Source organism: Aythya marila (genome assembly GCF_965140915.1).
Source record: "Aythya marila genome assembly, chromosome: 13".
Classification (NCBI taxonomy): Eukaryota; Metazoa; Chordata; class Aves; order Anseriformes; family Anatidae; genus Aythya; species Aythya marila.
Window position 1 is genome coordinate 18,422,660 of NC_139054.1, and position 23,122 is coordinate 18,445,781.

A 23,122-nucleotide genomic window follows, 5' to 3' on the forward strand; every position below is an offset into this window, starting at 1 on the left:
AAAGGATTCAGTGCCTCTTGTGGTACATTTAGCAGCCTCATGATTCATTAAATGTTGAAAATATTAAGATTTATTTTTCTGCCATGTAAGGCCTAGCCCCTCACACTGATTTTTTTGGTCAAAATTACCACCTTTTTAAAAATTCTACCCATGTATATACACCCATCCATTTGTAAAAGTTAAATACATCCTTATTTATTAACCTTTGATTGTGGAAAATACAGATAATTTGAAATAATAATACATTTTATACTGTTTTTGTAAGGAAAGACTTTGTATGTGTGTTTTCCAGTGTTTTTATGATGTATACAACTTTTTAGTGCCACTTTAATTTCTCTCGCTACCCTTAAATAAAATGGTTGACATTTCTCCAGAGGTTTGGAACCTGTCTGTTGCCTGATTTAAATATGGAAGCACAGATGTCAAAATGTTTTCCCATGTGCACTTGATCTAATATTAACTAAAAGCAAATATTTCTATTTACACAAAACTTAATGCCCTTACTAGCTTGATGCAATAATATAGTGGCATTTTTACTAATGCATTTATTATTTTTAGGGAGAAAATGGTCTTCCTGGACTGGACGGAATTTCTGTAAGTTATTTAATTTGGGGAATAATTATTTTAAAAAAATATTATAGTAAGCAAGTATTTCTTCTTGTATTGATTCTCAAGGACACTTTTCAAATTAATGGGGCATGTATTTGCATGATACCAGTAGCATGAATAACTACAATTTTCTAATGGTATGCATGGGTCCACGTTATGTTAGAGGAAGTCAAATTTTTGCTATTATCTGTTCTATTTTTCCCTTTTAAAATCAAACTCCCTTCTACCATTTAACTCTGTTAACTTTGACTTGCAAAAAATATACTAATGTGAAATAGGTTATTATAGAAATTAAATGAACCTACATAATTAGGGGATATTACTTCATATTTTCAGAGACAGTGTTTGGTTGTGGTTTGATGGGATAATTACTACACATCCTGTATTTCTCTTATGTTCTTCTTATAGGGCCCAAAAGGTTTTCCAGGTCCAACAGGTTCTGCAGGCCCTATAGGATTACCAGGTTTGCAAGTAAGAGACCCTGACTGTTGCACTTCTTGACAGAACAGTTCAAGATGCTGGCAATTTTTCATCCTTACCTATATTTATCTCATGACAATGAGCAAAAGCATTTGTGCATCTAGAAGTGCTAAGCACATTTTTCAGGTGTAGAATACTTAAGCTGTTTAAACTAGTCACAAGTTCTCCTCTGGAGCAGTGTCCAGAGCAGCAGTCATGAATGAGAGCTTCAACAAAGCCCTAGAGCACCATCTACAAATAGTACGTGATACCATTCTGAGCGCTTCCTTGGCTCAGGACTTGAGGGAATATGCTGACCTCTGTATGTTTGGAGCCTTTGTCATCATGAAATGTGCTGAAAAGCCACTTTTTCAAGATACTAGAAGAGAGTTTTATTTGGGCAGAGGTAAAAGCAAACTAAAAGTTTGTTGCTTTTAAATTAAGATTTGTTTTTAATTAACCAGAGTGCCAAGGGGCTATGCTGTCTATCATAGACGTGAAGACTAGAAGATTACAACATTGCTCTCATTGTGTGCATCCTACCCAAGTCAAAAAAATAAAATCTTAATCTTTTTCACATTTAGGGTCCAGTGGGTCCCCCCGGGCCACCAGGTCCCAAAGTAAGTACCTACTCGTTCTGTTGTCTTTTCATACCTGACTGTTAGCTTTTTTGTCTCATTTTTTCACTCATTATTGTTTGTTTGTTTGTTTTCTGCCATAGGGTAATATGGGATTAGGCTTTCAAGGAGAGAAAGGAGAAAAGGTAGGTGAAACTTTTTCAGTTATGGAAAGAATGTGAAGCAACTGTGTTCCAGTGTTCCATCATAGCTTTAATCTCTAGAAGGTGGCTAGATTACAGCATTTTCTTCTTTGCCTTTTTCTTCTTTTGGACTGAGTGACAGTCCAAATACTGAAGAATCTTGCTGGTTGCTGATCCGTTTTTACATGGAAAAAAGGATGAGAGCTTTGCCTTTGTGAAGGGAGGAAAGAAAATCTCATTTCTGTGCAGAGTTTTCATGGCTATCAAGATATGAGGTCTTCCTTAGACAACTTTCAAATCTGTCCTTCAGTTTATATGGACCCTTACCTCTTGTATTGAATTTTTCTACAGACTTTATTCTCTTTGGATTACATAACATTCATTAGGTCAACTGATGTGTAATTTGTAGTCTTACTATCCTAAATGGGTATCTTTCGGTCTGTGTGAGGATTTATGTTGGCATAATGCAGCTTCTCAGAGTTCTTGATTCTGCTACTGTTAAAATGAGTTCTCAGCATGCTACATTTCTAGTTGTTTCTTGCCTTCCTCTCTTTCATATTGCTCTTCGAAGTGTTTCTGGGGCATTTTTATTTTTCTGTTGATTTTAAAGCTGAGCCTTTTGTTTTCTTATTTAATCTTTCATTGTTTCATATCCACAGCTCCTGTGAAACAAGTTTAATGTTTTGTTCGTCTTAATTTTCAGCCTGACTTTTGGCTTCCATGACCGAACTCCTGTGCCAGAATTCAGGCACACAGTTTTTATGTACGAGGGATAAAATTAGAGTAGCCTTTTTTTCAGAAACAACTTTCACTGGAAATTAAGCAAGCTCTTCTTATGTTAATAGCTTCCTCTTTTGCTTACAGGGAGATGTAGGATTGCCTGGCCCTCCAGGTCCCCCACCATCCACTGGAATACTAGAATTCATGGGATTCCCCAAAGGGAAGCAAGGAGAAAAGGTCTGTAAATACAATTTACTATTCCTGTCCATGCTATGAAAGCTGAAAAAAATACCAGACAGTGAGGGCTGTTATATTGCCAAATCATACTCATTTTATGCACTAGTTTAATCTGTCAGATGGCTATTGAATAAAAATGTTGTTAGCTCAGAGCAGTGTGGAGCACTGGAGGATCCATACCCCTCAGAAGGAAAAATCTTAAAGCTATTTAAAGGTTTCCATCATTAATCCTACATGAATGAACTGTACTTTCTTTGTGTTGGACCTGTGAAATGTGAAACTGTCAACACAAGTGGAAAAAAAAAGAAATCATATTGGGAAAATAAATAAGAAGCTCCAGGTCTCTTGCTTTCCCTGTGATGCACAATACTTTGAAATAATCACATATATTTTGTTATCCAGGCATTTACTAAGGTGCATATTTAGATCATCAGTGTGTCTATAAAAGCTCTGTGGATCTTGAGATAAAGATTCTGTTCACACATGGAATTTACATATGCTGAATTAATTAGTTATTTAATTAGTTATTTAATTAGTAATTAATTAATTAATGTAGGACATACACAGGCTGGTTTGGGAGCCGAGTCTGAGTTTGCGGAGTCTGCATAAGTCATGGTGCACACTGTCTTACTTGGTGGGGTTACATTAGCATGAGGTGATGCTCAGACAAGTGCAGTTTATTTGGCTTGCTCTTTAATTTGTAAGCAGGATTGTGAAGGCATTATTCTGTCTCATTATGTGCTGTTTTGTTGCTTTCTATGAAGTACTATGAATGTTTGAAGTCCCTAGACGACAATCTGAGATGCTTCTGGTTTGCCTTCTAGCAGTGGAGGAAAGGAGAACAATAACTCCAAAGCAGTGGTCTGTGAAGCCATGGGAAGTGGTCACAGACAATCTGCTGCATGCATCAGCACACTGCTGAGAGAGACCGTATTTGGCAAACGATGACACAAATCAAGCCTCCTTGCTGCCAAATAAGTTACAAAGCCTCGCTTTAGGAGTCAGGAGTATGATGGGTGGGTTGGGGTAAGTCTTGCTTTCATGGGTTCAGTGGTTTATTATGTTTACCTCTTCCCTGTTTCAGGGTGAGCCAGGCCTTCAAGGATTGCCGGGCGAAAAAGGATTGCCTGGCCTGCCGGTAAGAGCAGAGGAGAGTTTTTAATTTTTGCCTAATATGGGTTAGGTGGTTCAGAAGCCTCCGCATAGCTCATAAAATCTCTGCAGGAGTTTCAAGGCACCAGAGAACTTTGAAAATCTGATACAAATGTCCACAGGATTTTTGAAGAGTGTAACTGTAATCTGATCAGTTTTTGTCCTGGAAATGTGAAGAAGACAGTCTTGTCCTGCTAGAGATTGAATAAATTAGTCATCACTTCAGCACATTTCATTTGCAAGAGGAAATTTGCAAGTAGACATAACCTTTACGTGGCCGCTTGATGGCAGTGTTCCTTGATGTCCCACAGAGCTGGATATATTTTAAAAATCCTATTTATTTTTGTTTACTTATGTTTAAACATACATTTTGTTACTTTAAAGTTGTAAAGCACATATGCATATCTTTATGTCTGACTGTTTGTCTCTGTCTCTCTCTCTCTATATATATGTATATCCAGTTTTTAAATGGCCTGTTAAGCATTAGTGCTCGTAAACTCAGGAATGTGTAGCATCTTCCCTGTATGAATTAACAACAACAATTTATCTCTGGATTCCAGAGAGCTATTTCCCAGCTTATAACCTACTGTAAACACAGGTTCTTTAGATAAGTTTGGGGAATAAATATTTTGTGGAAGTTCTGACCAAAAACATAAATTGTTTGCCAGTTTTTCCAACCTACAGCTGTTCTCAGTATAATAGTGTGCAAAAAAAAAAAAAAGTTCGTGAAGCACAGTTTGTTATTAGCCTTTCTGGACATGTTCCATTATGTGCATGTTTAGCTTAATGCATCACAAGAGGCCCATTGAAGCTGATGGGGTTGAACATATGTGTGAACTTAACCACAAGCATAAGATATTTCACGATTGAAGCCTGAAAATTGCCTAACTACTGTAACTTGCTGAAATTAAATCCTGGTGTTACATCTCTGGATTTGATACTTCTTGCTGAGTGGGAAAGCCACCAAACAGTTCCAAATGTTGAGCGTGAAAATGCTATTTTTATGTCATTTAGAAGTGAAAAAGTATGCTCTGAGTACTGCCTTGAACTACTGCTGCTAAGAAATAAGATTTCAAAGCACTTTAAAATGTAGAATATGATATGGAGTTAGCAGGACTTGCAGGGCGTTTATAGCCGGGTGTTACTTGCAATGAATGAAGAAGATAATGCACTGCACACATTGCACTGCTTGATATGGGATTTCTTTCTGGGGCAGAAGAAGCTCAGACGAAAAAGTCAGTTTCCTATGTGTCTCTGTTGTACTGTTTACAGTAATAGTTGCATTTGTGCTTGTTCTGTCTTAGGGCTGTGCTGTTAAATTGCAGACAGATCGCGGATTTAATGTTGATGTTTTTCCTCAGGGCTTTGGAGGTGTTGGAGAAAAAGGAGAAAAAGGTGTGCCTGGCTTGCCAGGTGGCAGGGTAGGTAACCTTACAAAGTCCTTAAATTTTTGTTCTCAAGCTAGTCTCATGAAGTGGACTTTTCACTAAGCTTTCCCAAAGCATGTAGAAGTCCCAGTCATAGGACTGGGACCCATAGTAGTCAGCGTCATACAACAACAGATCCAACAGGTAGTTCTTCTCTCAGTAAAGTCTCAGACTAAAGGTGAGATTAAAGATGAATACAAGCGTGGCAGTCCAAGAAAATCATACAGAACTATTTCGTGGAGGTATTGACACCGCTAGGCCTGTGTTTTTCCAATTTTTGAAAGCTTTTTTTTTGAAAGCCAGCTATAAATTCTTCAAATCACTGTGATTTTGCAGACAAATGGTGCTCATACACAACAGAAAGACCAGGACATTCTGTTCTGCACGTGAAGAGCAAATCATCAAGATAGAAGGCATTTGTCTGTATTAAGTTTCATGAGTTTGTAATTACAAACTACCTACTTGACTTCCTACTAAGTTGAGACACCATGACTCACTTAACTTGAACTACTGATTAGCAAGACAATGACTAAAGAAGATAAGAGGTCCTTTATCAATCATTCTGCTGAATTCTTTCAATGGTGATTGTTAGTATGTGGAAGACAAGGAATATTAGTGGTACCTTCTCCTTTTGAAAGTTTACCTTTTCATTCTTTGGTACTGAGATATCTTGGAGCCTGATATAATAAGACCAAACTGACATGGAGCCTTTCAGAGCTACATAAAATGTTTTGCTGTTTTAGGGTCTTCTGGGACTGGATGGATCTGATGGGATTCCAGGGAGAAAGGTGAAATGTTCTTTTATTTTTTACTGTACTTACAATTGCAGAAGCCATCTACCTGCTTACGATCTTCTGATCTCTCTGTTGGCTCCAAGCTCTCCTCTGATGCATGAATGCATCTGCCCTATAAAACTAGTGAGCACTAACTGGAAAGTCCATCTCTCAATCTCTTCAGCTGTTTCTGTAGTTATCCCTGAGTGTTCAGGAGACCACCTCCACAGGTTGGAAATTACATTTCCTTATGGAAGAGCCAACCCCTCTCACTTTTATCTTTTTGTAGTGTACCAAGTGGAAGTGGCCAGGTGATCAAGGGGCTGAAAACATACTAAAGTGCTTCTGATTTCAGATGCACCTGTGGAAATTGTTCAAGAAAGCAACATGAGCTGCTGTCAAAGACAGCTGTCCACAACTTTAGGAGTTTCAAATTAAGGTTCACTGCTCCAGAGCTCTTAGAATATTACATTTTTTCCGCAGTTGCAGTAGGATTTGGGATCCATACTGGGCTCAGTTTGATACACTACCTAATAGAGAAAAATAGATCACTTCAGTGTAGATTTCTAGTCATGCACCCAGAAGGGGAGCTTTGGTGTCTGAGAATGCTACCAGAAAATGGATAGCAGAAAGCTGGCATTGAAAAAGTTTTAGGACCAATGTGTTGATGGAGTTGGAACAAAGAGAAGGGAAAGTGTGGGGTGCAAGGAAAATAGCATTTGAGACTCTTCAAGCGTTTCTGGAGTTCTGTGAGAGCTCCAAAGTGCCCTCTTTATTGAGACACCACCATGCCTGTTCACAAGTTCTCAGAATTTTTCCAGCACAAGGAGGCCTAAAGGCTCAGGTATTTTGTGAGTGCTGAGAAATTGATACCATCAGTTTTCTCTTTCTTTATTACTTCTGCAGATGCTTGACAGTGTTTGTAATACTATGAATTGGGTTTGTGGTCCAAGTCCAAGCACTGCAACTGTCTCAGCTAGCCACTGGCTTATTGTCTCACTGTGTAAAAATGTTCTCCTGTGTGACTGTACAGGGTCATCCAGGTGTTCCCGGCTATCCAGGACTGGATGGAGTTGAAGGCACAAAGGTAAATTCTCACATGAAAACACTAAAGTGCTGCTTTTGTAAAGATATTTGCATGAATAAATGTCTTTGCCCCAGTCAGACCCCCTCTTTACCTTTGTATGACTGTGATTTTCAATATTTTTTACTTCCTCGTTTACTTTATTGATGAAAATAAAATTGAATGGTTGCTGAACTGTGAACACTCAGATATTTTAATACCTTTGCAACATTTATTCATGTAGTTTCATGATTTACTGTTGTGTATATATAGTGTCTCTTGTCTCCTTCATCCTTACACCAATGCCACATGTACTGGGCAATCGAGGCAAGATTAGATGGAAGTGGATGTTTAAGATAGCTGCCAAGGCTGTCAGACATCTGGAGACTGAGTGGAAAATGGTGGGGTAGTAGTTTGCTGTGAAAACAACTTATCTGCCACCAAAATTGGTTTATGGTTGGCAGGCATGAGAAATGCAAGTGCTGAAGGGCTTTTTTGTGAGGAGCACATGGAATAACAGTCAAAGTTTATGTACAGAGCAGTAATACTGGAAGAAGCATCAAAGTGTTGCGCTGCCTTGGCACACCGAATTGTGTTTATTATATATTACGTATGATGGTGATTTGGACAACAGTCAGATTTTGTACTTCCTGTTTTAAATAGGATTTAATTCTGTGTTAGAGTGAGAAGAAGGAGCGATACCACTGTTTGTCACAACTTGCTTGTTCTCTTCATGTGATTTTATGGAGGAATCAATTTTCCTATTATTTAAATTCAGGATTCCAAGGCAACAGATAGCTGCAGTGCTAAATGTTTTTAAAAATGTTTATATTCATAGCAGCTATGAATTCATATTCATACCACAAGTTGAAAAAAAGTGGTCTGTGTGGTATTGGTCAATATGCAAACATGGTTACAGGTCCTACGTACACATGGTGTATACCTGTCTGCGCTTTCTGTTGAGGTAACAGGATGCCTTCAGAGGACAGCTGGATACTAGCAAGCACTTGGTCTTAAGCAGCCATCAGTTCCATCAGACAGGAAGAGCAGATAAACCAGGACTGCAGATAATTGTGAATAGCAGAATATCAAAGTGAACAAGTGAATTCTTCACCAAGGAAAAGAGTAATGTTTAGTCAGTGAATGACCAGACCCTGCTACCACAATACAGTCTGTTTTGTGACAAGCAGTTTTCCCCTCTGCCACCCATCTCTAATAATGGTGTGAATCTCTTTTCTTCTACAGGGTGAATTAGGTGACATCGGTCCCCCAGGCCCTCCTATCGTTGTTGACAGGGAAGGTGTAGTCATTTCAGGTACACATTTCCATTTTGCTTTGGAACTAGTTTAAAGCACTTTCTCTGATCCCAACTTTCATTATTACTGTATTTTACCACTTTTCCACATCATCAGTTGGAAATTTCTCTTTGTTATTCCCCCTTTCGCATGTAGTCAAGTTTTAAACAACCTCTTCCAGAGCTCAGGAGGAAGTTTTCCCATAACCATTAACTTGGACTAACAGCCTTACTGCTAATGGCTTTGAAACCTTTACTGGCAATATCAGTGGCCACTGAGTTAGTAGACCGAACAGAGTCTTTCAGCAGAAATTCTCACAGGTTTTTCTTCTTTGTTTCTTTGTGTTTGTCTAATAGGTGCCCCAGGTGACCCTGGAAACCCAGGAATACCTGGTCCTCCAGGAGATGAAGGGGGCAGTGGTTTGCCAGGCCTTCCGGGAGCTCCAGGGTTTCCAGGCCTGGAGAGAGGTAAAGCATCTGCTAATTGCCTTTAGCAGGCTGTTTTCTGTGTGTTTGTTGCTGAGAAGACTCTGAGTAGCAGCCTGAAGATGTTGAAGGTGTTGGATCTAGCCTCTCCCTGCTCCTCTAGCTGGCTGATTTGCTAGCTGCCCTGTGAGAAGTATGAGTCAGGGATGGCACAGGAAAACCTAGTATGTGTTCTTGGATGGAGCAGTACACAGTGATTACAGCCCATTTCAAGGCTTCAGGTGTAAATATTTGGTGCACAGAAGGTTGTTTGAATTCTATTTCAAATGAGTTGATTGGCAAAACCTTTCCTATAAATGGAACATTTTAAATAATTGCAAATGTTGAAAATGAGTGTTTTTTGATTGACTTCTTGTATTTGCAATAGAGAGCTGTCAGATTGGCTAAATAAAACCACTGTAGCTGTTACCCATTTGTCCCATCAAAAATCTCATTTGAAAATTTTTGTTTCACATGAATACATCTGTGAAGTCCTGACCAGCAATGATCCAGAGCTAGGAACTACTAAAGCAAATATAAACACCTCACTCAAGCGCAATATGAAAATAAACAAATTACAGTCTTCCATAGTTCATGATCTAACTATTAGAGGGACTTGAATACAGCCCTCTAAAGTTTTTTGGATGTCCAAAGGAGTGTGTAAATGGGAGCCAGTTGGTAGCTACAATTAATAAGTTTTCCTTTGTATGCCATTATAAAGTGTCCTTTGCTAACATGGTTACAGTTCAGGACACAGTATTTTTCATAACATTAAAAATACAACAATATGTTTGCTGCTGGATAGCTGCTCATTGTGTCAATGTTGTCTAGATGGAATGGGCCCTGGGGGGTCTCCAGGGATTCCAGGTGTGAAGGGCGAAATGGGAGAACCAGGAAGAGCAACGATTGGATTACCAGGCAGTCCTGGTAGAGATGGTTTACCAGGTCTGCCAGGAGCACCAGGATTGCCTGGCTCATCACGTATGTACATTTTTAACATCTATTTTTATATTGCATTCACAGTGAAACAAGACAGATAATCATTTATGTATTTATTTATTTGGTAGTGAGCATTATTCATCTGTAAACTTTAAAGGCTTGGTCAACATCCCATTGTAATTGTAACTCTCAACCTTAAATGTATTTATCAGCAGGATAAAAAAATGTAACTGAAAAAAAAAAAAGTTACAATTTTAAAAGTGGGAACCTGATAGACTGAAGCACAAGGTTTTATCGACACAATTTATGAAACAGAGGACTTTGAAGTTCTAGGCTAGTCTCCCAAGCATGGCAGATCAAGCTTGATATTTCGTAGGTTTGCATTGACAGGTGCTGCATCTCCCAAACTAAGTACCAGTTCTGTCTACTCAGTTTGGATTATTTTGTCTATTAACAGGCAGTCATCTGAGAAAGTAGTCCATAGTAAGGGTGTAGCATGAAAATGTAGCTACTTGATTTCTCCCAGTGAATGTAGGGTTGTCATATAGCAAATAACTAACCACAAGGCTGACATCCTCAGATGTCTCCTGTTAAAATGCACAGTTTTTTCTTCAACTTTCTGTATTTGCACTGCTTTAGTAGGATGAAACTGAGCCAGCTCAGTTGACTCCTAGGAAACGTCTTTCAGCTGGGGAAAGGAAAGGAGGTTAGAGATACAGCATGCAGGATGATGGGAGGAAAGCCAAATAATGTTTGCCCTGGTACTGGCTTAGATAAAGAAGAGATCATGACCTTATGAGTACCTGAAGTAAATGCCTGATCTTGTGAGGAGGTATTTCGGGCACCGGGAATCAGACAGGATGCCTGAAGAGACAGTTTATCAACCTAAAGAAATGTGATTTCATATTTACATGCTCATTTGTATATATGCCCTGATTGGGTTAATTATGTATTGTTTTGCTTTCCTCAGAAAATAAATAGTAAATGAAAAAGGGGTGATTTTATGCAAACCTTATGTTTTAATATTCTGCCATAAACTGAGTTCAAGCAGCCTGTTTTATTCTTGAGAGCAAAACTTTCAAAACCAGGACGCACTCCAGCGATGGAGCCAATGAACATACTCTGATGAAATTATTTCCAATGGAGAAGAAATAACTGCCATCTTACCAATAACTGTTTGTCAGTCAAATCCTGCTAAGTTTTCTGCAGAGTCAGTAAAAGTCTTGTAGCTTTTTTTAGCTGATGGCTGCAGTTTGTTTCCACAGAACATCAGACGTGCTCATTGGCACTCCATTTTACTGTTGTCACTAAGGGGAAGGCCTTTCAGACACCATCACTTCAGATGATGTTAGATCACTGTTGGATCACCCTCTGCTGTTTCTGTCAGTTCATGTTTCATTGTATTCCTCAGCATATAAAGAGGTAGAGAGAACGGTCTTGCAGCTGTAAAGTGAGAGACAGGGGAATTCCCATAACCATTTTGCCACTTAGTCTCTTTCCTGAACTGCAGGGACTTGCTGAGAAGCTCTGCAGAAGGCAGGTAGCCCTGGGAATGACTCTAGCACGCCAGCAGTAGCAGAGACGTTGCTCATACGCAATGACTTCTGCACCAACAAAAAGGCAGTAGCCAGTCACCACAATCACCACCACATTGGTTAGTTCCTCCTTCAACTTCTGTCCACGAGTCCCTGCATGCGAGTGTCAGCCTCTCCCAGAGCTGTGAGGGCACATCTGATCCTCTGCATAACGCTGCAGTGGGGACAGGCCATGAACGAATTCATTTGTGCTTCTCTATACAACCTGTTTGCAGTTGGGTTGGTTCTTTGGCCAGCTATTAAGCCTTTGAAAAATTGCAATAGTAGAGCAGCAGAGGAATAAAACTCTGCTGCATCTACTTTGTAAGATCTTCTGCTCTTCTGTATGGGAAGCTAAAGGCAAACATGTAGCAGAGGATTGTAGCCCATGGTTTTAAGTTCATCTTTTTGTGTAACTTAGACAGTTGCAGCTTGATCCAGTGCCATTCTGTCAGTTGCGTCCCTGCCATTATAAGTAATTAATGAGCTGGAAATACAGCCTTCTCAGGGCTTTTGCTTGCTTTTTTTCCACGTGTAGGCCCTTCATTCCTCCCGGGCGCAATCCTGGATGGAAGGACTGGGGCCCCCGGGGAGCCTGGACAGAGAGGGCTTCCAGGAGCTTTGGGTCCAAAGGGTTTCAAAGGTAATTGACTCTTTTTTGGAAGAACCTTTCAACAATCAAATGATCTCACTTCCAAGTGATTAAAAACCTAAGAGATGAGGTGGAAATGTCTTTATGACAAATCAGGGAAGCTTGGACATGGATAAAAAGAGCAGCAGCCTTTACGTTTTAGAGAGAGTAGTGCCCAGCACTGCCACTAAAATTCTATTTTCTACTTCCTACTCTTCTTAGGTAACTGAGCAGATAAACACCTCATACCCAATTAGCTAAACAAGTTGTGCTTTAAAGCCATAAGATGTAACAAGACTTAGAAATAAAGCCCTGTGTTCTGCTTTTGAAATTAACATAGGCTGGAAATGACAGAGAAACATAATCTTATTCTCCTCTGTCCTAAAAATTATGAGAATTTGGGGTTTAGTGTGTAATGGAACACTAACGTGGGATGATGCGAACATCACTGGGCGTTGTGTTGGTTTGGATCTGCGCCCAGTTACAATTCCAGAAAATATAAAGATATCCAGCTGAGGGTCATTGTGACCTCCTGTGAGTGGGAGTACAGATTTGCTTTCCCTGACACACAATCGTCCCTGAAGATCCACAAGACTTCTGTCCTAAAATTCTCCTTAAAATCATCTGCTTTGGAGAACTGAAACCTTTGGCAAGAGGTCAAGGAAATAAGCATGATGTACCAGATACTGCTGAGATTCATGATGCACGTGGTAATTTGATGGTGGGCGTTGTACAGAAATTAACATGGACAAAGCTTCCCCTGGCTTGACACTCTCATTGCCTGAGCAGAGTAGGCACAACATCATATCATGTCAGAATGGTTTGGTCCCAGTATTGCTTCTGGAGCTCTTGAAACCATAAAAGGGTCTTTATCTGAATGAAACTGACTTTGGGGTGTTGACTGTATTTTCCAGGAGAGGCAGGTGATTGTGCTTGTGATGGAGGAGTTATGAGACCTGGTGTAAAAGGCATCTCGGGTCCACAAGGTCCAACGGGAATCCCTGGTGTGCCTGGGATCAAGGGCGTTAGTGGAGACCCAGGCACTGTGGGCGCACCAGGACTGCGAGGCCCTCTGGTAAGACAAGGAAGAGTTTGTATTGGTTGTCATGAATTACAGGATAAAAAGTGGTCCTGTGCAATTCCTGGTGTTGATCGCATTGAAACCAGAACATATTTTTTGCATAATTTCTTCTACTTGTTTGGACAAAAAATAAACCCAGAAACTGATCTGTGAAAAGAATCAGAAAGTAGAGAAATTATCATGTAAAAATGGGGGAAGAAATGGTTCTTAAGGTTTGAGAACTGCAATTTAGCAGTCACGGGGAAAAGCAGTAACAATTATTATATCCCAGGGCCTCTTGGGACACAGAGATTAGACCCAGGGTTCTCTCTAAGTGAGGGCCACCTGTGGAAGCAGATATGCTTCTGTATGGAGAAAAGACCTGTAATCGAGTGATGAGCTCTGTCCACATCCTTGCGCATAGCTATAAAAGCTGTCTGCCTCAGGTGCAGTCTAAGCACGCTAAATGACTTCTGAGTGTCTTCATCAACATTGGTGAATGCAGCACACGAAGTAATAGGGTGTAATAATAAATACTCAATACTCCAATACTTGGGCTCTGTTAAATCATGACTGATACAGTGTTCCCAGATGCCATCCAAGACTGGTGGATCACTACAGTGCTATATACCCAGGTTTGGCTTGCCACTGTAAAACTGTAGTGACTTAACTGAAACATTTGGAAATACTCAAACTTTTTTTTTTTTTTTTTTTTTCCCCCATAACGTATACAATAGGAAACCCTTCAGAGCTTCTTTCTAGCTCCAGTCATTGTGTGCTGGCCTCATATGACATTTTTAAAAAGCAAGGGCTTTTCTATGCATGTTCATATGCCTGATTGTTTGTTTTTTTTGATGGTGATGGCAGTTTTGTTTTTTTAATCTTTTGCTCTGTAGGCTTCAGCTGGCCAGCAAGGTCTTCCAGGCCTTAAGGGAGAAAAAGGAGATTCATCCTATGCAACAGGCAGAGGTGCTCGTGGGGACCGTGGTGCGACAGCGCCCAGAGGACCTTCAGGCATCCCAGGAACTCCTGGCAGGGATGGACTTCCAGGTCTGCCAGGCCCGCCGGGCCCTCCAGTAAGTTCAGATTAATTTAGCAGTAGTGCTTTAGGATTGCAATAATGAGCAGAGAGATCGGAAAGGCCTGGTTTACTAGCCCTGATGATCTGTGTGGTAAATCTCCAAATACATTATAAAAAGCTCATTCTTGAGCACAGATTTGTCTTGATCAAGATTAATAATTGGCACTGGCCAATGCCTCTGGCTGTCCAGACAAACGATAAAGTTCCTGTAGTGGGGGAGGCCTAATTCTGGTTTACATTGTGTCCTGATAGATAAGACACTGTCAGCACGAGTCAAATCCTGGAATAGAAAAATCACACCAGAATCTTTTTAATTAATTGAAATAACACAGAAACTAATCTTTCAGAATATGTAATACTTAATGTTTTGGCAAACACAACATAAAAAAAAATATTTTCTAATAGTATCTGAGTTTTCATGCACCTTGAAATAATGATGGATTATTTACAGAGGTTTTCTTGTACCTCCCCAGGTGCATATGAAACTTGCACAGAGCTGACCAAACTTTTATGCGTTTGCTAAAGTAACAATGATGTACGTTCTTTCCACATCTCTTGGATTTTCAGCTGTAATTGTCTTTGCTGTGCACAGGGGGATGGTGCACTGGGATTCCCAGGTGAAAAAGGACTGCCAGGATTACCTGGCACCAAGGGCCATCATGGAGAGGCTGGTTCTCCTGGCGTTGGATATCCAGGTCCTAGTGGAGTTCGTGGGCCGCCAGGTGACCCAGGGCTGGATGGCCTTCCAGGACAAGCAGGTCTTCCAGGACCCCCAGGTAGGTTTTGCTGGATCTGCTCTCATTTTGAAAAGGTGCAAAGCTGCTGCAAGTTAAGTGGCACTAAACCTACTGCTGTTCTTGTACCAGGCAAGAAGATGGCATTAGGTTAAAGATAGCTCTTTAAATCAATTAAAACTGCTCTGTGGGCTCACTAGACCTCTCATAGCAGTCACTGCTTTCTCAAGTTGTCATGCTTAGGAGGACACAGATAATAAGCAGCAAGTATCTGAGCTGAATACTCAAACACTAATTGTTTTGGATGGAGCCTACTCACTGACTGTTGCTGGAGAGCCATTTTACACCAAAGGTAATTAGGAAGACAGTTAAAATGAAATTTTTAAAAAGCACAGCCTACTTCATTGTCTAGGTAATAATGGTAACTCGCTGATATCTGGGACTTCTGAATCAGTTTTCAAAACTGTTACTGAAATAAAAAGAGCTCTAGATTTTTACAGAGTAGGTATTACATGAGGATTTTACATACTTAAGCTTCTACTTTAGTAATTCTGTAAGCATCAATAATACAGCATTAACAATATATTTGCAGATGATGTGGTTGCATATGTTTCTGAACTGATAAACTGTTGTTCTGAGTTCAAAAATCTTGGTGATAAGACCACTGCACCTTGAGGAGTTTGACAGAGGAATATTAAACCCGGAGAGAGGTGAGAGGTAGGCCAGAATAGCAATGGGAAGGCTGCACAGACATGCTGGATGGCACATTACCTAACGTGTGTCATGCTGTGCTGTTGTTGTGGGGTGAGGAGAGAGCTGGCATTAGTGTCCTCCTGGAACAGTCTACATAAGCTTTTTTTCTTAGCCAAGTGACATGTTAAATGCCGAAAGCTTTATTAATTCATAAATATGAATGCTTATGTCTTTGGTAAATTGTCTCTTACAAAATCCACTGAATTAAAATTGAATTGTAAGATAATTAAAAGTAAACTGCTCTGTGCATGATGTGAACTCTAGATATTCTATGCAGCACATCAGAAGTCAGCTTATTATGAATGCTGCGTCAAAGCTTTGCTAAAAGTGAATGGTCTTTTGTGGAAATTATCTCTGGTCAAAATACAGGAAAGTGTGAAAAAGTCTTTAGCCAGTTCAGTTTGCATCCCCGTGGAAATGTGTAAGAAAACTTGTGAATACATCATGCCCTAAATACTAGGAAAGCATTAAAAGACCCTTTGATATAGTAAGTTTCATCTAATATTAAAAAAATGTGTGTGGGTGGAAGAAATAATCCAGCTCATACTACCCAGACTGAAAGGCCCTATCATGAAAATGAGGAAAGACATCTAAAAAGAGACTGTGAGATATTGAAGTTACCACGTCAAAGACACCACTGAGGAATTTTGCAGTAAATCAGGGTGAAACAGTCTTGCCTTTGGAAAAGTCTAGCTCAGTATTTATAAAATTAGACTGATTTTATCCAGCATAAGATAATTACTCAAAAATGTTGGAATTGTCTGTATTTGCTTTTATGCCTGACATGATGGTTTTGTAATTAATTTCCTTGATATTGGGATATTATTCTGTAAACTGTGATTCTGTAGGGTATTAATTAGCTGGGAACAGTTTTGCTTATATAACTTGTACACTAAGCCTTGCTTACATGATTTTGCAAAACACATGAGGAAACAGCCCTATTTCCTTTTCAGTTATCCTTACATGGAGTAACCATTGTCCAACCATTCTGCTTTTGGCTAATAACATAAAGCACAGAATATGCTATTGTATACAGGGCTGGTTTTGGAAAACTCACATAAGACACTCCTTAAAGCCATGTGATGTGAATACAACAGAATTAATTCAACTTCCCTTTCCTTGCCAGTTGCTGCCCTGCTGCTTGAAAATTACATTTTTACTATATTGCGTCTGAGAAGGAAATGTCTCAGAGATGGACCTCAACTTTTTACTTTATAAAACATTCCACATTAGGCTCACACAGGACTGCAGAAGAGCAAAGCTGGATTTTTTATTTTGTGTTACTACTATTTTAACTTGTACTTTGTCAAACAAATATTTTCTCAAAACTTACCCAAGTGCAGGCAGCAAAGTGTGTATTACATCTCGCAATCGTGGCATTAGGTGCCTGGATCCATTCTCAGCATAAATTGGATATTCCAGTTTTGAATCTCTGTCCTTAAAGCTAGTGCTGACTATAAAGAGGAACTGCGGTCTCAGATGAAAATAGAGCAGTTTGGCTTTGTGTAAGAATGGAAGCGTTATTACAGCTCTGTATAGATATTTTATCATGAATGTAATCATTTCTAAATGAGTTTTGCTGTCACTGGATGCCTTAAATCAAGGTAACAGCAATGAATTGAGAACTAACCTTTGATCCTCTCATGTCAAAGTAGGAAATGCCCTGAAGTTTCCTTCAACATTTGCATAGCATCTCAATACGTGAGCAGGTCAGACACCATGAGGTTGTCTTCCCTCTCGCTCCCTGCACATCCCACACTGCAGAGGAGCCTTGCTCGTTTCTTTGTGCTGGAGCTGATGTCTACGAGCAGCCCCTGAGTAGTTAGAAGTCTCCAAAGAGGCCTGTGTGCAAAGTCAGTGTTTCTTTCTTTTAGGTATCACCTTGCCCTGCATAGTCCCTGGAGCGTATGGGCCCCCTGGGATTCCCGGCTTCCCAGGATTGCCAGGTATGGAGACAAGCTGGTCCTCGTGCACAGGCTGACTACCAAGAAGCACCTAGTCCCTACTGAAGATAATACCAGCTAATTAACACCCTATAAGTGATAGTTATTCTAGAGAGTTAACTGACAGCATAATATTCTTAATTCTTTAAAGGGGCTGGGTTTAAATCTTGTGGGGGATCGTAATGACTGCACTGTTTTTTCCCCTTTCAAGTAGCCTCTGAACCTCGTCTTCTGCGTTTACATAGCTGATGTAACAGCCATGGTTTTGTGAAGCTATTTAGCTTAAATTGTGCATCCAGTGAGTGTTTCAAGCACTAGCTTTGCAGAAAAGATCTGATCCTGTTTTCTGGTGCTATACTTTTTTCTTCTGCTATTCATTCATTAATATTTTAATCTTCAGGTCCCAAAGGCAGCAAAGGCTTTCCTGGCATTCCAGGGCAACCTGGATTACATGGGTCAAAAGGACAGCCAGGGTCTCCAGGAATAATTGGCTTGCAAGGGGAACCTGGTAAGAGTTTTTGTTATCTGATTAATGTATACAATATTTTATCAAAAGAGTTGTCTTACCATCTAGACCACATTTCCACCTGTTACATTCATATCGCTCCATTGTGAGCTCCTCTGTGCTCCTTCCAAGTTCAATCTCTGCAACCAAATGGTTGCAGCTTGGGAGGAGAAAAAAAAAAAAAAAAAGGAAGAAGAAATGTTCATTATACTTGTTACCTGCCTTTAGTATTATATTGGTGCTGGAATTAATTAGGATAACCAACACAATTCGTTTCTTCAGAGACTATCATCACATGCTTTGTAACTGTTTAGAAACTGCAAAGTATTTTAAAACCCATTTACCTGTTTTAAGCCATGTGTTATTCTAGTAAAAGTCTGTAAACTATGCTTGGGTTTCTTTTAGCTGTGGGAATTTCTAATGGTTGTAGTAAATAAAGAGCAAGAGGGGGTGGTGAGGGAAGACTCTTTAAGCTAGGTTGATATCAATCATATTTCTCTGTAGATATGGCTGTAGAAATCTCTTTATCATTTCAATGCATTAAGTGGGGATGACAATTTTACAGAGTCACTGATTTTGTGATACAACTGGTGAGCAGCAGAAAACATTCACACAGCAATGCTACTTAGCGTCTGCTTGACAAAGGGAGAGTACTTTGCAGTCCTCCTTGTGCCAGGGCTGTCAGCGTCTTCTGTCCCATAGTGCCAGAAGTTGTCTGATGTAGAGGACAAAGTAAGCTGCAAAAACATCTTTGCAGCTTTTGTGGATGGTGGTGGTAGTGAGATACTGCCTGTCTGTTGCCTGAAGTAGTCATCTTCATCCTTTTTTGTTCTTTTTGCCTAATCTGCCATCTAGTGAAACCAAGCTTGTAAATGTAAGGCTTGTAGCTGCAGCTCCAAGATACTCTTAAAGTATTCTTTAAAGAAAAATTGAAAGGATATTTCAATTGTTTTTATCATTTTCATGACATTTTCTCACCAGTCATAGTTTGTAATTCAGTACCGAAACACTCTGCAGCTTTCCAAACAGCCTTTTTTTGCTTGAACTTTCCTTAAATGTTGATTTGGTTAGATGTGGTATTGGGAGTGGATAGCCTGTACTTCTGCTGTCTGACATTTGCTGTATTTCTCTTCAAGGCTTCCCTGGACCTCGAGGAGAGCAAGGGTCCCAAGGACTTCCAGGACTGGATGGGACAGATGGTTTGCCTGGGAAGATGGGTCCTTCAGGCTTAGCTGGAGCTAAAGGAGCTCCTGGAGATGTGTTTGGTGCTGAGAGTGGAGCCCAGGGAGAGCGTGGCCGACCTGGACTCCCAGGTGATAAAGGGTTTGCAGGTGATATTGGATTTCCAGGACCAAAAGGTGAGCCCTGTTGCTGCTTGTATCTGGGAATATCAAATGGTTTCTTTCAAAAATCTTTCCTCTTTACCATCTCTTCAAGATACTCTGTCAGCAATCTTCTAAGCTGCCTGCAGGTGGGGATTTGGTGGTTTTCTATTAGAATCTAATGCAATTTACAGAGTTTTATTACAACTCACTTTTTCATTGAATTATTATTGATTATTACAACTCATTTTTTCATTTTGTTTTATTTGTTCTGTAACCTCCCATCTCTCTGTTCCCAGGGCTGGATGGGAGACCAGGCCTCCTAGGTATTAAAGGCGAACTGGGTAATCCAGGCTATTCCGGTGTCCCTGGATTGCGAGGACCTCCTGGCCCTGGAGGTCCTTTTGGCATTAAGGGAAAACCAGGACCGTTGGGATCGGTTGGCCTGGCAGGAGCTCCAGGTACGTAACGCCTTCAAATGAAGACAAGTAGCTGAGCGTTGCAATGTTGAGGAAGTGTGGGAGAGGCATGGCATTTGTTGGGAGTGAGCTCCTACCCCTGCTCAGGGGTAACTGAGTGCAGAATTTGAGTCTTTTGCCTCTGAATGCTGGAATCTTCCTGCCTAGAAATGGTGCCCCAAAGCTGTAAGAAATACAGCAGAAAGATAGGAGAAAGTATCTTGATATTTTTAACAGCTCTGCATTTACAGTCTAGCTGTATCTTCATTTTCCATTTTCATGATGATTAATTTCTAATGTTTGAGGTTGTTTGAGACATGATTATGATAGATTGGAAAATTGTTGGCTTTGTTAGAAGAAGCACTTATATCTTGTATACTGAGGGCAGAAAAGAAATTTATTTCCATTCACTTTACAGGGAAAATATACTCGAGTACAACAGTATCTCTCAGGCTGCACTGTCTAGAGAGTTTCATGATAACAGTAAATGCAAGACTTAAGAATCAAGCAAAGAGGCCCCTGGGAATCAGTAGATAATGGACTGTGATGTAATTCTGTTCCGACATGCACAGTGATGGTGCTGGAACATGGTGGCAACAAATGAATGAAAGCACTAACCTCATTCTAGATGAAAATTATGGTGTTGAAGTGGTTTTTTTTTGAATGCTAACATGACTTTCACTTCCCTATTATTTTACTTTTATGGACTGTATGCCATATATTGACTGTTTCCTTCAACTGTTTTTAAAAACCTTCCATTGCTAGGATGATAAACTCCAAATGACTAAGATATTTCAGCTGTATTCTCTGAATCATTAATTTCTTTTTATCCTTGTTCTTTCTGTTCACATATTGTATCTGTTTTTTCCTTCACCATGTTTCTTTTCCATTTATCATCAACTCCCCATTTCTGATGTCACACTGTTTGGTTATGGGTTCTTCACATAGGCTGTCAAGGTGAGAAAATGCAGTGTAGCATAAAAGCTCATGGACTAACAACCTAGCTTTTAATGCTACAAGAATTGCATTGACCATAGGTGATACCCCTTATTATTGCTAATCAAGCCAGAAGGCAAAGAACCATTGCAGTGAGAATGCTCAGATGGTAACAAAGCCTGAAACTTATAAGGAAATCCTTAATATGCACAAAGTTTAAGTGTGCATTTTCTTTGTCTTTTTAAATAAAGTAGCCATTTTCTTCTGCTAAAAACAAACAAACAAACAAACAAACAAACAAAAAAAACTAGTTGTAACTTAAAATATTTGTCCTGGGTACAATGAAGCTCATATACTGGGTGTGACTGCTGCAAATGCCATTTTTCAGAATCACTTGATTTTTTCTTCTCTTCCTTACTTTGGATCTAAGCATTCTGTTTTCAATGGTTTCAGCCTTTATTTAAAGTTGTAAACCATTACAAAGCTTCAGCTAGAAACATTCTGAAACAGAGGCAAAGCGGAGTGTATACGGTGTTGGTTTTATGACAACACAATCAGAAGCTTGTTCCCTTAGCAAGCAATTTGCTTTTGAGAAGTAACTCTTTAACTACCAAGGTGGAAAAGAAACTTGAAAACAAAACAAAACAAAACAACAACAACAACAAAAAACCTCTCCAATTGATCTCTGGTTCACCCAAAGGATGGGGTAGGTAGCAGAAGCTGGCATTAATGATGCTCCCCATCCTGGTTTGGCTGCCTTGATGGTAAAGGTAAGACTGATGCTCTATACTTTAGTATCTGGTAAAGGAGACAAAAATGTATACATCATAAGGGGTTTCACTCTTGCCAGTGGTGTAGTGATGTAGGCAGTAACCCTCTTCGTAGGTATTTTATTATTAGATGACTAATGCTTTTGCAGTTCTAAACTTTATGCCTTCTAGTAGGCTGCATGTGCCTTAAGGTCCATTTGTCATATTAGAACAATGCCATGTTTAAAGAGTTTGGAAAGCTGTCCACTAAACCGCCCCGGTGTTTGTGTGACATAATCTATTGAGTTCTTTCTTGTATTGATTCAGGACTTCCTGGAGTCAAAGGATTGGCTGGGGATGTAGGTCCTCAAGGCCCTGCCGGAATGAAAGGCTTCCCAGGTCTTGATGGTGCTCCAGGATCTCCTGGGGAAAGAGGATTCTTGGGGCCACCTGGGCCTTTTGGTCACGATGGACGTCCAGGTTTCTCTGGGCCAAAAGGTATGTGTTCCATCAGGGGGCAGGCTGAGATTGCTGTGCCCAACAAAAAATAACCTTGTTAGCATTCATTTTAAGCCATCCTCATCAGAAGGAAATGATTTCTCAACTGGTGTTGGAATGCATTTGTTTTTCTGCTGAGTTGTGAATTATGTATGATGGATTTAATTATCAAATTATAGTCATGAGGAGGTCCAGCTTAAGGACGTGAGCCCCTAAGGACAAAGAATCATGTAAGAAAGACAAGATAATTGAAGAAATGAGGAACAGTGAATGAAATCATGAAGTAAGGGAAATATCATAGGAGGGTACACATGAAGCACAGTCCCAATGGGAAGTAAAACTTTACCATCTGTATGGCCACTGAGCACAAATACAGTAACTGGTTATTAACCAAGTGTTATTTTAGGGGGAGGGAAATACAGGTATGTAACTGCAGGTTGCTCTCTTGGAAACTGATGGGGTTTTGCCTTCCAGTTGAAGCAAGGTGAAGCTCTTGAAGCCAAACTGAGAAGTATCATGAGTGGAGACCCATGAGAGAAGTGGCCCCACTGTGCTTACACCATCACGTTTTACTGGCCAGACCCATCCTGCTTCCACCTGCCAGCTAGGTGGGTATGCAGTGTACCAGGAGAGACTAATTTTCTCTATTTCTCAACTTTTCTATACAGGTGAGAAAGGATCTTCTGGCCTGCTTGGTTTCCCTGGCATGCCAGGCCTGCCTGGTGTCCCTGGGGTCAATGGGTTTAAAGGAGCTCCTGGCGCAGCTGGAGGAATTGGAAGCCCTGGAGTTCTGGGACTGCAAGGTCAAAAAGGTAAGAAACAGTTAAAAGACTCTGCTGGCTGAGCAGCAGAGGGACTTTGGAGGCCTCTTGGAGATGTCTGCATATATTTAATGTTTTCTTCTGGATGCCGTGTTATGTTCTTGTGAAATTCTTCAGTCTGGTTGCCAAAGGTGGAATTGAAGTTCTGTTACTGTCTGC

General features: G+C 40.1%; 1 protein-coding gene across 2 annotated transcripts in view; it reads left to right on the forward strand.

The window, feature by feature from the left end:
- Positions 1–23,122, forward strand: part of COL4A6 (collagen type IV alpha 6 chain) — a 135,070-nt gene that overhangs the window by 98,256 nt on the left and 13,692 nt on the right. For both annotated transcript variants that reach the window (XM_082771064.1, XM_082771065.1), the window contains 22 exons: positions 559–594; positions 1,018–1,080; positions 1,653–1,688; positions 1,790–1,831; positions 2,693–2,785; positions 3,870–3,923; positions 5,299–5,358; positions 6,108–6,152; positions 7,171–7,224; positions 8,446–8,515; positions 8,852–8,962; positions 9,791–9,940; positions 12,011–12,115; positions 13,018–13,178; positions 14,060–14,239; positions 14,837–15,020; positions 17,606–17,677; positions 18,075–18,182; positions 19,316–19,537; positions 19,801–19,962; positions 21,972–22,142; positions 22,811–22,954. In XM_082771064.1, coding sequence (XP_082627190.1) covers positions 559–594; positions 1,018–1,080; positions 1,653–1,688; positions 1,790–1,831; positions 2,693–2,785; positions 3,870–3,923; positions 5,299–5,358; positions 6,108–6,152; positions 7,171–7,224; positions 8,446–8,515; positions 8,852–8,962; positions 9,791–9,940; positions 12,011–12,115; positions 13,018–13,178; positions 14,060–14,239; positions 14,837–15,020; positions 17,606–17,677; positions 18,075–18,182; positions 19,316–19,537; positions 19,801–19,962; positions 21,972–22,142; positions 22,811–22,954 — 2,323 coding nt within the window. The remainder of the gene's footprint in view (positions 1–558; positions 595–1,017; positions 1,081–1,652; positions 1,689–1,789; positions 1,832–2,692; positions 2,786–3,869; positions 3,924–5,298; positions 5,359–6,107; positions 6,153–7,170; positions 7,225–8,445; positions 8,516–8,851; positions 8,963–9,790; positions 9,941–12,010; positions 12,116–13,017; positions 13,179–14,059; positions 14,240–14,836; positions 15,021–17,605; positions 17,678–18,074; positions 18,183–19,315; positions 19,538–19,800; positions 19,963–21,971; positions 22,143–22,810; positions 22,955–23,122) is intronic.